Here is a 15,159-nt window from a genome sequence, read left to right as displayed (position 1 = left end):
TGTGTGTGTGTGTGTGTGTGTGTGTGTGTGTGTGTGTGTGTGTGTGTGTGTGTGTGTGTGAGGCCAGAGACAGGCTGTTTATCTGTCTGGAAGCAGCAGAAGAAGACGAAGAGGCAGGGAGGCAGTGGAGTGATACCAGAGCAGCCTGTGGGGACCTGTTTTCCTCAGACACTGACTGTAGTGTGACAGTCCTAGTTTATATTATAATGATAGTAATTATTTAGATGTGGTGGATACTATATATTTACATCGCTGTAAACAAGTTGCCATGTGAGGTTTTTTTCATCCTAACCATCATCCTAGACATTATTCAGATCATTACCATCAGTGATTATTTTCTTATTTTCTATTTCTATACGTTTGCCCTGTTAACATTTTGAATCTCAGTATTGAAAATATTGGGCTTGGTTAAACCGAATGCCTTTTTTTGGCCTCAGACTCACACAGCCTCTTGTCAACAGTCATAATAGAAACACACACTGCTGGAATAAGCAGATATCAGGAGAAATCATAAATCTGATTTGAAATCATACGAAGAAGAGGGCACGCCTTTAAAATCTTGACTTTTCCTTTAATCCCATGATCGTTGTTTGCACATCCATGGTTACAGCAAACACCAGGAGTCTTCAAGCATTCAGCCTGAGTGTTTTCTAACGTCTGACAAAGTCCACAGTCCTCCACAGTAAGAACACGTTCTGAATCTGATGCGGGGCTTTAACAGTCTGTGGTAAATAAATCAATCAAAGTCTTTTTTAGTAACAAATTCCTTCTTTGTAGTTCCACACATGATGCTTTGCTCCAGAGATGGCAACACAGTGCCGGGACAAGAGATCTCTTCAACAGAGTCTTTGTGGTCCTGACACAGTGATTGTGCAGATGGGGATGAGGGCACACATTCCTTCTGTCTTCTGGAGGCATTTGTAGTTATGTAGTGGTGTGAAGAATGAAATCCTACTTAACCCTCACCTGTGCACACCTGGCCAGTTGCTGTGTAAAGTGGGTGTGATCGTCACAACCTACAACTTTTTTTTTTTTTTTTTTTTTTAAGAAAGCACCAAATTTGGCAACGAATCCAGCAACTTTTTAGACAACCCCGAGCGACTCTCTGTAGAAGAGAGGCACACGCCTCCCTGTGTCTGTTTTTTCTTATTTCAATTTTTTTTTTTTTTGGCCATTTTTGGCTTTATTGTGATAGGGACAGTGAGAGAGTGAGACAGGAAAGTTAGGGAAGAGAGCGAGGTGATGTTTTTTTTGGGCCATGTTCGGGTTTATTGTCTCTGTGTCTCTGTCTCTTCCCTCTGAGCGACCATGTTACAGTAAATTCAGCTGAAATCACAGCTCAGTCTTTGTCTTGAACCGATTTGTTTGGTGATGTTGTCGGACGACGTCACAGTTATAAAAGCAGGATTTTAGTAGCAAAAGAGCAGCTTCGTAAGTCAACATGGACTGTGTTTCATTTACTTGTCCCGTTGTCTGACAACAGAAACAGAAAAACATGTCAATGAGAGCGGCATGGTTGTGAATTCAGCTGTATTAGAGTATTGTGGGCTAGGTGCGAGCACAGAGAGGAGGACAGAAGCAAACAGATGAAGAGCTGAAACCAGCTGACATTAGGCCGAAAGCAAACACAGCGTGATGATGTCAGTTGTTTTCAACTATGTCCTCAATCCCTGACCCTACACAGTCTCATCCCAGTCTTTATGCTAAGTTAAGCTAATCGTTTCTTGTAACTCTCAAGAGACAAACAGGCTTGTTCATTTACACTTACACTCATTTGTTTTCTCCCAGAAAAACGCATAAAAAAAGCATATTTTCCAATATCTAGCTTATTTCTTTTATAAAACAGGACGCTTTCCTAAATATTAAGGCTGCGTATTACTTCTAAAAATTGTGACACTCAAAAAAGCTAAACCGGCTGTGGTTCCTCTTTAATAGAGTTTCATTGTGAATCAGCCACTTCAAGTCAGCAGCAGCACTTCTCTTCATATCATCTTTCCTTCAATCTTCCAGGAGGAATCTTTCCTTCCTATCACCTTTTTTTTTTTTCTATTTATTTGTCGTTTTTATTTTCCTGATGGAAACCTGGTGTGTCCCACTCCAGTTCCTGTGATAAATATTTGTTTGCAGGCCCAAACACCACAGTTATTAATATTTAAATCCTCAGTGTGCTCACTCTGTTTGAAATGGGAGCCGCTGATAGGACGCTGACATGTTTACACTTTACACTATAATCTCTGCTTTGTGTCACAGTAAACTGAGAAGAGTGAAGCACACTTTAAAATCTGTGTTTGTCTGCTGATAACAAGGAACACAAGAGTCCAAGAAGCTTTTAAAGGTTTTCTGAAGTCTTTTTTTTTTACCTTGCTGTGCTCAGCCACATCCAGCTGAAACTTTCTACATGCACTCAGCTGCTGAGAGAGTTTATTTTTCTCCTCTATAAAAAGTCAGAGAAATGTCAGCTGGAGCATGCGCAGCTTCCTCTGAGTGACTAACTCAAAGTTTTCTAAATGAAAATGGCCTCAGAAAAACAGAGAGTAAAAAAGAAAATTTGCTGATAAATGCCAGAAAGCATTGCTGCCTAATTAGGGTGCAACAACAGCCACTTCAGATGACGTCTGTGGGGACCATTTGTGTGGATATACAGTTAGTCTCCCATCAACAATAATTGCTACTAAGTCATGCAGTGACGCTAATGTCTGGGAAATCAGCTGGTGATTCATTTACTGCCATCCCTGCCTTTTCTGACAGACTCATGTCTTACTATAGACTCACATCGTGGCATTAAACATCTCTCTTCAAACTTCTCCCAGGGGTTAGAAGACACACAGGCTCGGTTTCCTTGTGGCCTCGTTATTTTTATCTGTTTAGATTCTTTTCTTTTTTTTCTTTTTTTTTTCTCTCCCCCCTCTTTCTCTCTAAAGACTCTTCTGTTCCTGAGTCCGGAAACTTGTGGTAATTTGTCAGCGTTTCTGTAATCATTTTGAGACGAGCAAACAGGTTGTGGCCTGTTACTCAGTTGCATCTGTGTCCAGCTCTCTCACAATGGTGAGACTGGGATCACAGCACAGCACACTGGGTTCTCTCTCTCTCTCTCTGTCTCTCTCTCTCTCTCTCTCTCTGTCTCTCTCTCTCTCTCTCTCTCTCTCTCTCTGTCTCTCTCTGTCTCTCTCTCTCTGTCTCTCTGTCTCTCTCTGTCTCTCTCTCTCTCTCTTTCTCTCTGTCTCTCTCTCTGTCTCTCTTTCTCTCTCTTTCTCTTTCTCTCTCTCTCTGTCTCTCTCTCTGTCTGTGTGTGTGTGTGTTGACTCAAAGCTACATGAACAATGTACTTCTAGGTGATGTTTGTGTAATTGTGTGATTAATGGCTTTTGCTAAATTGATTTTCCACTTTGTTTCAGCATTCAATGACTATTCAGTTGGAACGACATCAAATGCAGCCACAGCAGATAAAGACAGCTACTGTATGTGTACTGTATAACAGCATTTGCCAATCTGCTGTATTCGGAGGTGTTGTTTGGCCTCGTGTTTACCCAGGGCAGGTTAGCTCAGGATATGTTTCTTTTTGTCTTTCCAGCTGACTGCCAGTAAAAATAATGGCCTTTTTAATCCTGCAGCTCTGTTTAAATATACAGTATGTACTCTAAATGTTAGTCAGTGGCAGACTAATATCCTCTTGCTTTCTCTCTCTTCCCTCAGCCCACCGGTTACATGGAGACGTCATTGTCGTACAGCTCCATAGAAGACCTGCAGCTCCTCTCATGGGACAATGCTCCAAAGTACTGTGTCCAGCTGAGCTTCCCTGGTGGCACCGTCCTGCTGCAGGTAATACATGGGTCTGCCGCCTTCTTAGAAATGATCATGTTAATGTTCATTTTACGTGGAAATCTAGGACAGATCTGGTCAGCTGTTGACACAGATAGGATTAACACAGGCTTGAAAATAATTAGTGGCAATAAAACAAACTGTAAAATATTTATGTTGGCTAGCCAGGCAGCTACAACAACTGTTTCCATACAGTCATATGTTTCTTAGTGTGGTGGGGGTTAGAGAACGTGCGGTTAAAAACATTTTTTAGTATCAGATGAATTATATTCATAGCACATAATTAGCTATTTCCTGACTTTAATCATGAATTCCTTTATGACTATTTCTGTTTGGACAATTATCTAAAATTTAAAGGTTTGATATGTAACTTTTCTGCATTAAAATGACTAAAAACACAGAGACCTATGTTAGATATTATACAATTATAGTTGTGTTCTTACATTACCCCAAATGTTTCCAGCACTTCAATGGCGTCATATGCCCTATGATCATGTGTCAGTGTTGTGTGTGTCTGCCAGAAGCATCAAAATTTACTTTTATCTAGTTTTAAGCCACACACACTTTTTACACCTTGGTGGTTTTTCAGCTCTATATTTGAACCAGATGAAAGATCTTAGTCGTCGGACGTCTGGATCTGAAGTTATAAGAGAAACAAGCTGAGGAAATGTTAGTCATGTCAACTCCCAGATCCTCCGAGACGTCCGGTGTCCGTCGAACTATGTCATTGTTCTTGAAAGGACGACACCTCTGTGGATAATTCGGTTCTTGGTAAAAACCTCTTGAAAGTCTGGATCATGAGTTATGAGAGAGACAGGCTGAGCTAACGTTATCAGCAGCTTGGTTCGCAGCCCCTTTGGAAACTGCTTTAATTCAAATCCAAACCAGGAGAAGCACCAAACTTTAAAAAGAACATTGAAAACTTTACCATATATCATATATAATTTTGATATCCGACCAACCAAGTCTGGTTTGTACTGGCACTAATATCAAAATACATTAGTGATTTCCATCCCTATTGATTATTAAGTATTTACAATTTACAATTTAGACAGAACAGTCTAAATAAAAAAGAACAGTGTGATTCTAGGACTGTAGAAAAAGTAATTAGTTAGTAATCATTTAGCTGCTATTTGATGTTAACTGAAACACAAGAAACATGTAGCCAACATAGCTTAAAGTTTTCAGCCTTAAAAGCTGTTAGCTTTTAGCTTCTCTGGTTATAGAGTTGGGTACCCAGATAGCAAAATAAATCCGGCCCATACTTGGGCCACATGTTTGTTTTCTTCCGGCCCACACGATTCCACAGCCCAAATCTGCTATTTCTGATGCTATTTCTACATCTGGATTGATTCTAGTGCGCACACAGAAAATCTTTTGGCTGTCAGTCAATACCAGAGGATAACAGCCGGAATCTGCCCAGATGTTTAAGTATATGGGCCAGACTCGGGCTGAGGACTCCTTTCACATTCCACAGTTATTTGATTTCGTGCTAATGACAAAACCATCACTTAATACTTGTTTAAGGTTTGTAAATATTGGTAATGTTTGTGGTCACACTGTTTCCTGGGTGAATCAGCACACATGATCTCATTAATGCGGAGGCATCAGTTCAAACCACAAGCTTTGGTAAAGTCATTGTAGCTACCATCATGTATCATAAAAACTAAAAACAGATGTAATGTCTGAGGACAAAACAGAACACAGCCTGTAAACTGAGCAGATAAAGGATTAGAGCAGGGAAGCAGGAACCTTGGTCCTGATTGGTCCCTGTTCGGATGTTGTTTTACACAAGTATGTTTTTGGTCTATATTCATTTTCCACGATAATTCTACATGATGAAAAAAGAAAGGTGACTGGGCAATGTGGGAAGTAGCAGATCCTGTACCAGACACCTAACACCATGTACCCGGTGAACTCTGAGAGACTGCCCTGAATTCCTGGGAAAAATTAATCTCCACATTAACCAGAGCCATTCAGTGAGCACATTTGGTTCTGTTACCCACTAGCCCAATTAACTCACAATACACAATTCAACCCATTATGGGCGCTGGGGGTCAACACTGTATACCCACCTCCTCAGTGGTGTTTGCTTATGCCTGCTGCCAGCTGTTTGGACCGCTGCCAGACAGAGTCGGTTTGTTCTCTGGAGGAAAAGCTTCGCTGGTTTGTATCCACAAACGCAGATCAGTTAATGTTCTTGCACAGGTTGTGGAAAACCGCAGAACCTGATGTAGTTTTCCTGCGATGGAAAGAAGATGGAAAACAAGAAAATTATTTAAATGTAATTGAAAACTGAAATCCCAGTCTGCCAACATACTGGTTTTTGGCCGCAGCAGCCAGTTGCTGATCGGCACAAACTATACGGTGTATACTGGAATGACAAGACAACACATGACTATAACATCCTCTACACACACACTGCACAGGCAGTAAAAAGTGCAAACACACAGGAAGCAGATGGGAAGACTGGCAGCGTTATTTCTGGACCTGGTTCTTTGTTTTAAATTCCCCCTGCAGTCGGTGTCATTTCACTTTACAGCGTACTGTATCTGTGGTGTCAAAGAGGTCAGGGGTCATTTTGGAATAACATCAGTTAATAATTTCAACCCTTTTTTGTCCGTCTTGGCTCCACCCCTCTGTGTCTCAGTTCAAATATTAAATTAATATTAATGATTGGCTAATGATAAAGATAAGTTTGGAAGACACCAGCCTCCAATAGGCTTGGCCAGATATTCAGTAATATTCATTATCACAATGGGTCTATTTCCCGCTATATGTGATATTTTTTGTAATAATAATTTTTTTTTCTTCTGCTGCCGAGTCCAACCCTGACTTCACAGCTGTGCTAACTGTAAATTGAACCTTGGCGTGTGGCAAATAAAACTTTGAACTGCTGTTTAGTGGCAGTATTGCTTCTAGCTGAAACAGAAAATCCAATAATATAATTATATAATATTAAAAAACACCTGAAAAAGGTATATCGTGATATTTGACCTGAACTCCATCACAATATTACATTTTGGATATTGCCCTGGCTACATCCAGGTATCTGTGTGTGTGTTCATACACTGATGGTTGAAGGGAGAAAGACGGAGAAGAGCGAGTTAGAGAAGAGAGAGAGACCAGGAGCAGCTGAGTTGTACTCAAGCACTGTCAGACTGGTGATTGTAATGATACTAATGATAGTGATACTTGAAGGTGTAATAGTGTTATTGATAATAACAGCAGCAATGATAGCAGCACCAATTAATAATAATAAGAGAGGAGAAGCACAAACTCCAGTAGGGAGTGGGCACAAAGTCAGTGACATGCAGTAATGTGATACAGATGCATCATGGGAGTTCTCCCAGCAGTCTAGCACTTTAGCAGGATAACTAAGGGCTGGTTCAGGACTCACCTGATCCAGCTCTCACTATAAGCCCTATCAAAGAGCACAGTTTGAAGCCTGATCTTAAATGTAGAGAGGGAGTCTGCCTCCTGGACCCGGACCGGGAGCTGGTTCCACAGGAGAGCAGCCTGATAGCTGACGGCTCTGCCTCCCACTCTAGTCTCAGAAACTCTAGGAACCACAAGTAGACCTGCATTTAGCAGAGTGTTCTGTTGGGGTAATGGGGAAATATGAGCTCTTTAAGATACGATGGAGCTTGGTCGTTAAAGGCTTTGTACGTCTGAGGAGAAGTATTTGCATTCCGTTCTGGATTTTACGGGGAGCCGGTGCAGTGAAGCTAACACAGATATGATCTCTCTCCTAGTTCCTCAGTACTCGTGCTGCAGCATTTTGAATCAGCTGGAGGCTTTTCACTGATTTATTGGGACATCCTGATAAAGAATTACAGTAGTCCAGTCTAGAGGAAACAAGCGCACAGACTTGTTCCTTTTGAGACAGGATGGTTCTAATTAGAGCTGCGCAATTAATCGAAACATAATCGAGATCGCAATATGGCCAGGTGCAATATCCAAATCGAGTAGCTGCAAAGAATATGTAACATGTAAATTTACATGTTCGTTTGGTACAAGACCCAACAAAATCATTTTCATACTTTTTTATATGAAAATGAAATTTAAAAATGACCATTTCAACTGAAATCACAATCACAATATCTGCCAAAGTAATCACACTGATTTATTTTCCATATCATGCAGCCCTATTTCTAATTTTCTTAGTTTGTCCTAGAGACTTGTTCTAAAATGATGTTGATGAGAGTGTAAAGAGTCAAACAGTGAAGTTTCAGCCTGTAAAAACAGAATGAGCCAAAAGACAACAAAACAGAGCTGAGGGGAAGAGGACGCTCGGCCCTTCGACGAGCAGCTGAAAGACTCATTTGCTTTTATTATATTACTGATGTTAAACCTTCACAGCAGAGACTCATATGGCTGTTTATATTATCAGTGTCTGTGAGTGACAGGACATAGTCAGAGGGAGGGGCTGTGTTTTGTGAGTTTCAGATTTAGCCCCGAGACTTTACAACCATCAGTTAATAGCTGACTGTGAATACAAGCAAATGTCTTTCTATATATATGTGAAATCACCATTTAACAAACCTGTGTGTGTGTGTGTGTGTGTGTGTGTGTGTGTGTGTGTGTGTGTGTGTGTGTGTGTGTGTGTGTGGCGGTGGGTGTGTGTGTGGGTGTGCATTTCTACAGGCTGCAAACAGCTACTTGAGAGACCAGTGGTTTCACTCCCTGCAGTGGAAGGTGAGGTTTCAGTCTGTCTTTAACTATTAATTGGTTTGTTTCATCAGCTCTATCAAACAATCGTGCTGAGGCCTTTAACCCCCTCCCCCCACAGAGATAAACACACGCACGCACATACTTTTTCTACTGTATATTTCAGGATCATTGTCCCTTATTCTTTAGACTTTATGAAGCGTACCCCATACTTTGAAGTTTATTGCAACTTGACGACATTGACACAAAAGAAATAGATTTTTGTTGTATTACTAAAACTTCTCGCAGCTGACATTACCTGAGTCGTGCTGCACTCACCGAGCTAAATAAAGCCACGCAAAGATGTATTCCTGCAGTGGTTCAGAGCTCACAGTCACTTCCTGTGATTTAACAAAAATATTTTCCCCCTATGTTTAATTTCCCCCAAACTCAGCACTGTTTCTAAGTAGTAATGAAAAGCTGTCACATAAATAGTTGTCATGATAGGCGCTTTACTTTACACAGCTCTGATTCAACACAAACATTTCCTGTTTGTGTTTTCACGGCACCACGTTGAATGAAAAGTTTCCATGCCAACCTAACAAGCATATGAGAAATGATGATATGAAGGAGCGCTGGTTTCACAGAACATCACAGGCAGCAGCTGCAGAAGATAAAGATATGGGTAGTGACCGCGGGGCAAACTGAATCTGTGTGTCCCGCAGAAAAAGATCTACAAGTACCGTAAGGTCCTGAACAACCCGAGCCGCTGGGACGTGGTGCTGAAGGAGATCAGAGCGCTGGTGGACATGGCTCTGACCTCACCGCTGCAGGACGAGTCCATCCATCAGGCCCCGCTGCACATCATCTCCACCCTGCTGGCTGAGGTACACACACACACACACACGCACACACACACACACACACACACACGCATATCTGACTCATGAGGACCTTCTCCTAGCCCTTACCATTTCCTCCAGCCTGTTATTATTGTGTACACTAATGTGAACGTAATCCCAATATTCTACTTTCAATTTCTTCACATTTGTGATTTAACAATCACAAAAAAACTAATCTTCAGTGGTGGAAAATAAATAATTATATTTATTTAAGTAAAATACTTAAATACGTAAAATTCTGAGGCTAGTAGCTCATGATTCTAAGTAAGTAAAGTACGGAGGCCAAACTGTTAGAAATAAATATATTAAAAGACATTTAATGATTAATTTGTTGGAGTTGGTTCATTTCTCCTTCAATGTTGAAATGTTTTAGCAAAAATGATTCCTAGTGCTTAATGTTTTCATTATAGATTTTTGGAAATTTATACATTTTTATTTTTATTTTCTGGAGGCAGTGATGGGTTTCAACACCACTGTCAGTGAAAGAGACATGAAATAGAAATGTGACATGAAATAAAGTGTCATCAGGAAAGAATGTCTTTATGATTCTGTTAAAGAAAAGAAGAAATGTATGTCGTGAAATAAACAATAAATCCGTTTCAGTGAAATGGTTCATATGATAAGAACGTTGAAACAAGAGCTTTTTCTAATATCCTAAATTATTTCACAATTATATATTTACAATTTTATTAATTATTAATTTATTAATTAAATTTCTTTTTACAAATTTGTGCAGGTTTATTTGTTTCATGATAATTTTTTTTATTAATTTAATATTGAAACATTTGGAGCTTCAGACATTTAAAGTTCACTTAAATATTTAGATTTCATGCTACTTTACACTTCTGTATAAATATAGTGTTGTATATATGATGCACAAACAGTTTATAAAATAGTTCAACTTAGCTTCACCTCAAAACCTTTGAAATGCAGGGATTTTACTTGTCATGGATCATTTTTTAAAGTGCATTGTTTATATCTTTGCATAAATAGAAGCTCTGCAACACTGAAATATTCTTAAGGGGAAAAAACACAGCACACACACAGTGTAACAATAAGACCCCAGAGGCTGCATCAAAAGTTTTTACAGTCAACACACTGACTGCATTGTTATTTTTAGATCTTCAGTAAGTTTCTAGTGCAGTGCTGGAAGAAAGGTCAGGAAGTCACCAAAACCATTAAAGAAACAGTTTGACATTTTCGGAAATACTAAGAAATCTAAACAGTTTTTTTTTCTTCTTCTTCTTCTTCTTCTTCTTTCTCTTAGAACTCTAATCTAAGCACTCAGGATCATGAGAACATCATTGTGGTGAGTATGAAGTTCACTGTTACTACAAACTGATTTGATGTCAGGCTGAAGTTAATGATTAACGCCCTGGAGTCCGGCCTCTTGTTGTTTTGATCTTTAAACTGAAGAGAAATATAGATTCCCCTCCTCTTCTCCATCAGGTTGTGTATCTTGTGTGGTTCTGTGGTTTTGATTGATGCAGTCGATGCTCATATGTCAGTGTCAGTGCAGAACAGAGGCTGTGATGCAGGTGTACTTCACCTGTGGGCTGTTTTTACAAGGCTCCTTCACCTGACAGTCCAGATCTATACTGCTGGCTCCTAGCCAGGGTAAATAACAGATAGGATGTGGAAATATTCATCTGTGTTTGTGTGTGTGTGTGTTTGTGTGTGTGTGTGTGTGTGTGTGTGTGTGTGTGTGTGTGTTTGTTAAGGCCATTGCTCCTCTGCTGGAAAACAACCACCCGCCACCTGACCTGTGTGAGTTCTTCTGTAAGGTAAGATCATGTGCTGGGGTCGTGAGCTGAACATGTGTGGTGAATTTAAATATCTGTATGTATATAAAAGGTCTCTGTGCTGATGTTTGTTCCTGTGTGTTGCAGCACTGTCGGGAGCGACCGCGTTCAATGGTCGTGATTGAAGTGTTCACTCCCGTGGTCCAGAGAATCCTCAAACATAACATGGTGAGAAAGGCTCCGCTCAGGGGCCGCCCTGGGTCCTCAGGGGTCCGGCTGATGTCTGTTTGCAGCATCATGTTTGTGGCAGTTTATGTTAAAATGTAGTAGAAGAAGAAATACATCAGTGTGTCTGATGAATCTTGATCTAAAACCTTAAAATCCTGAAGAGCGACTGGATGCTGTGATGCTCATCAGACAGGGCTGGATTAATGCAGTGGGGGTCCCCGGAATAAGGTTGGGGGTGTGTGTGTGTGTGTGTGTGTGTGTGTGTGTGTGTGTGTGTCCCCAACCTGTCATACATTCCAACAGACAACAAACTACTTTTTTAGTTGCTGTTGTCAGGTTCATGTTTTACTGTGTGAGCTGTGATATCTTTTCTATTCTCGAAGTTCTTGCTCCTAAACATTAAAATAAAACTAACAATATAAAACAAGTATGCGCCATGTCCTACCCAGAAATGAATCATAAAGTGATTATTGATAAGGGAGCTGCCAGCGGATCAAAGGGCAAAATCAGTAATGAAATCACAAGTTTTTCATTCTTTCTTGGCGAAGTGGCCGAGGAAATACAACTTCCTTCTCATGTCGTCTCTAATTTCAAGTATCTTGTAAAAAAAAAAAGCATAAAATTAAAGACAAAATAATTATTTCTTTCTTCATTACACTTTATAAACATCTGATCTTTCCCTTTTCTGCTTAATTGCAAGGGCCTGGTGCTCATACAGTACTTCAACATGAAATATATGATGATATGATGATAAAATATTTCACTTAATGTTTTCTCAGTCATTTTTCCATAAGCTACATTAATGTGTACCATTCAACATAAGCAGAATAAAAGGTTAATTACGCCTCGTCTCTTTGTAAAGGAAAGAGAAGATATTAGAGCTCACACAGTATAACATTTTTAACATCTTCATTTTTAAGATCCAAATCTTGAAGTTGTTGTTATTACTCAACTCAAACTCAAAATAACTTCATTTATCTGTCAGGATCTTCATTTGTGTGAAAGCGTCAGTGCAAAGTAGATTACAAACAAGTACAGCTTGGCTCCTGTACAGCCATTTTAGATAGTAAGTGTGCTTGCAATACGAATATGGATAATACAGATACATTACCGCTAAATAAACCAAATAGCAGTGGAAAAACCTCAACATCTCTGAAAGAAATCCTCAAAATCCTCTTCTCTCTTGTGCTCGTTGGTTTGATTTATACAGTTTTGTTTTGTGTGTCTGTGGCAGGATTTTGGGAAGTGCCCTCGACTGCGTCTCTTCACTCAGGAGTACATCCTGGCTCTCAATGAGCTGAACGCCGGGATGGAGGTCGTCAAAAAGTTTGTCCACAGGTGAGAGAGGGTGACGTGTATGAAAACTGGAAAGGCCCTGTGTGATTAGATTTAGACGTGACTGCTGGTACTTTGTTTCTACGTATTTAACGAACACTGTACCAGGTTCATACCTAAACTTTGTTCCACTCAGGGGCTGAACAACCTCTGCAACATGCACGCAACATGAAACGCATGAGGTGTACATAGCTGAGTGCGTGCAGTGACAGACACTGAACCCTCAGTAAACGGCTGCGACTGTGCGATCTAACCTGTACGTGTGTGTGTGTGTGTGTGTGTGTGTGTGTGTGTGTTGCAGCATGCACGGGCCGACAGGGCAGTGCCCTCACCCACGTGTCCTGCCAAACCTGGTGGCAGTGTGCCTCGCCGCCATTTATTCCTGTTATGAGGAGTTCATCAACAGGTCAGTTACACACACACACACACACTCCCTCAGTTTGTCCTCTTACCTTCCCGCTCATGTCCAGACATCTGGTTTGTCTGAGACCTGAAGGCCGACAGCAGGAGACTGCTGGTATATAAAGTGGCTATGAGTGCACATCATTATGAATAAATGTTGCCTGGATATGTTAATGCTGGACACATCTGAGGCGTGAGAGAGAAGCTTCGCCACAGCAGCCATTGTTTTTGAGCTCGATTCGTTCCACGCACCCAAACCTGTTTATTCAGCTGTTGTGCTCCTTCTTTTGTTTGCCTCTGTCCATTTTTTTTTTTTTTTTTCATCGATTAGACAAACACACAATCAGTAATTTCCCACATCTTGAAGGAAACAGTACAAACAGTTTGCAGATGTTACCGGGAAAGCGGATCATGACTGTCAGACCACATGATGCCAGTTACAGCTCGTAACTGATTGGCCGTGTCCCGACATCCACAATGCAAGACAAACACACAGGCAAATATATCACATCCAGTCAATAAACAGAAATACATTAAATATATAATGTGATTATGTTTATTAAGAAGGACACCCTGAAGTTACACATCAGACCTGGTCAGGGTTTTTGTCTCGCCTCATCTGGTGCAGTGACAATACGCAGCAGCTGCTTTTAACAGATATAATCTCCACATTTAGCAAATATAGCAAAATTATTTTCAATGCATGTGAATGGAAAGTGTCTGGGAGCGACTCTGAATGGATCCTTGTGAAACAGTAAAAACGCAAAAGGTGAACTCTTTGTACAACATCTGGAATTTCATTTTTGTCAAAAGATTTACATTTATTTATTTATTTATTTATTTATTTATTTATTTGTTCATTTATTAACCACTACCGAGGTGAACTATACATCATACTGCAAAACAATAAGGTTATTAAAATCCAAAACAAGAGGGAACAAAAAAATAATGACAAAAACAAACAACAGTAAAACTAATAATAACAACAAAGTACCCACACTGCATCCAAACAGCTGATGTGATGTAGAAAATGATGTCCTGTGGGGGGGGGGGGGGGGGGGGGGGGTTGTTCTGTGCCGTTAGATATTTCTTTCAACTCCTTCTAAAAACAGTTTAACTTGTTAAATGTGAAATATTTGATTGTTTTCATTCCTCTACATCTCATGGGGGGAAAAAAAAACATTTCACAGAAAAAGCAGTTTTCCATCTTTTTGCTTTCTAACTCATTCCATTACTTTCTCTTAAAATTGACATGTTTCTTTTTCTAGTGTGTTCCATAGGGGGCTTTTTGTTGACTCCATATGTGTAGCAAAGGCTACTCATTAGCATCAACTCGTTAGCTTCCTTCACCCCAGAGAGGAAAACTTCTTAGCTAATTTTTCCAAAACTCCAGCACACAGAGGAGCCATCGCTCTGGTAGCATCTCTCCTGGCCCGCACCTCTTTTCTTTCCCCTCTGTCCTCACACTTTGTTATTTTTAGGCCTCCTATTATATTTTAATTGACATTACTGCTGTGCTTTGATACTAAATGTCTGCTTTGAGTATGCGGTCCGGTCACCTCTCCCCCTCTCCCTTCTTGCAGTCGGGACAACTCCCCCAGCCTGAAGGAGATCAGAAACGGTTGCCAGCAACAGAACGACCGCAAACCCCCGATGCCACTGCGCCTGCTGCGCCCCGAGCCTCCTACGCCACCTCCTGCCACCCTCCTGCCCCTCTCCACCAGCCCCAGTCCTCCTCAGCCGCTTCCCCCCGCCCCACTAAACCCGACTCCGTCCATCCCCATCTCCTCCCCGACACCTTCCCTGCCCCTCTCCCCTCCTCCATCCGTCGTCAATTCCAGCGAGATCCTGGTGGAGCTGGAGCGAAACAACTCGGCCAACACCAGGCGGAAGGGCGGGCCGTCAGGGGGCGACAGCGAACCCAACCTCATCGACTGTCTGCTGGTCAGCCCGGCCGTCAACACCCTGTCCATCCAGCTGCCGGCGCAGGCGGACCGGGTGCTGGGCTGCTTCGCTCTCATCCTCAAGATGCTGTGAGTTCACACACTGTCACTGAGTATTAAAGGAACAGTCCAACGTTT

At 41.1% G+C, this 15,159-nt stretch overlaps 1 protein-coding gene across 1 annotated transcript in view; it reads left to right on the top strand.

Annotated features, from left to right (window-relative positions):
• cmip (c-Maf inducing protein) overlaps window positions 1–15,159 on the top strand; it is a 53,198-nt gene that overhangs the window by 23,519 nt on the left and 14,520 nt on the right. The window contains exons 2-10 of the mRNA XM_023397400.2: window positions 3,694–3,819; window positions 8,467–8,517; window positions 9,195–9,356; window positions 10,639–10,680; window positions 11,093–11,155; window positions 11,261–11,341; window positions 12,576–12,679; window positions 12,978–13,082; window positions 14,662–15,111. Of these exons, the coding sequence (XP_023253168.1) occupies window positions 3,694–3,819; window positions 8,467–8,517; window positions 9,195–9,356; window positions 10,639–10,680; window positions 11,093–11,155; window positions 11,261–11,341; window positions 12,576–12,679; window positions 12,978–13,082; window positions 14,662–15,111 (1,184 nt within the window). The remainder of the gene's footprint in view (window positions 1–3,693; window positions 3,820–8,466; window positions 8,518–9,194; window positions 9,357–10,638; window positions 10,681–11,092; window positions 11,156–11,260; window positions 11,342–12,575; window positions 12,680–12,977; window positions 13,083–14,661; window positions 15,112–15,159) is intronic.

The sequence above is a fragment of the Seriola lalandi genome, unplaced genomic scaffold, assembly GCF_002814215.2.
Source record: "Seriola lalandi dorsalis isolate HSWRI2012SDOR001 ecotype SW California unplaced genomic scaffold, Sedor1 jcf7180002055008, whole genome shotgun sequence".
NCBI lineage: Eukaryota > Metazoa > Chordata > Actinopteri > Carangiformes > Carangidae > Seriola > Seriola lalandi.
The sequence above is the reverse complement of the archived record's forward strand: the minus strand, read 5'-3'. Positions and strand labels throughout refer to the sequence as shown.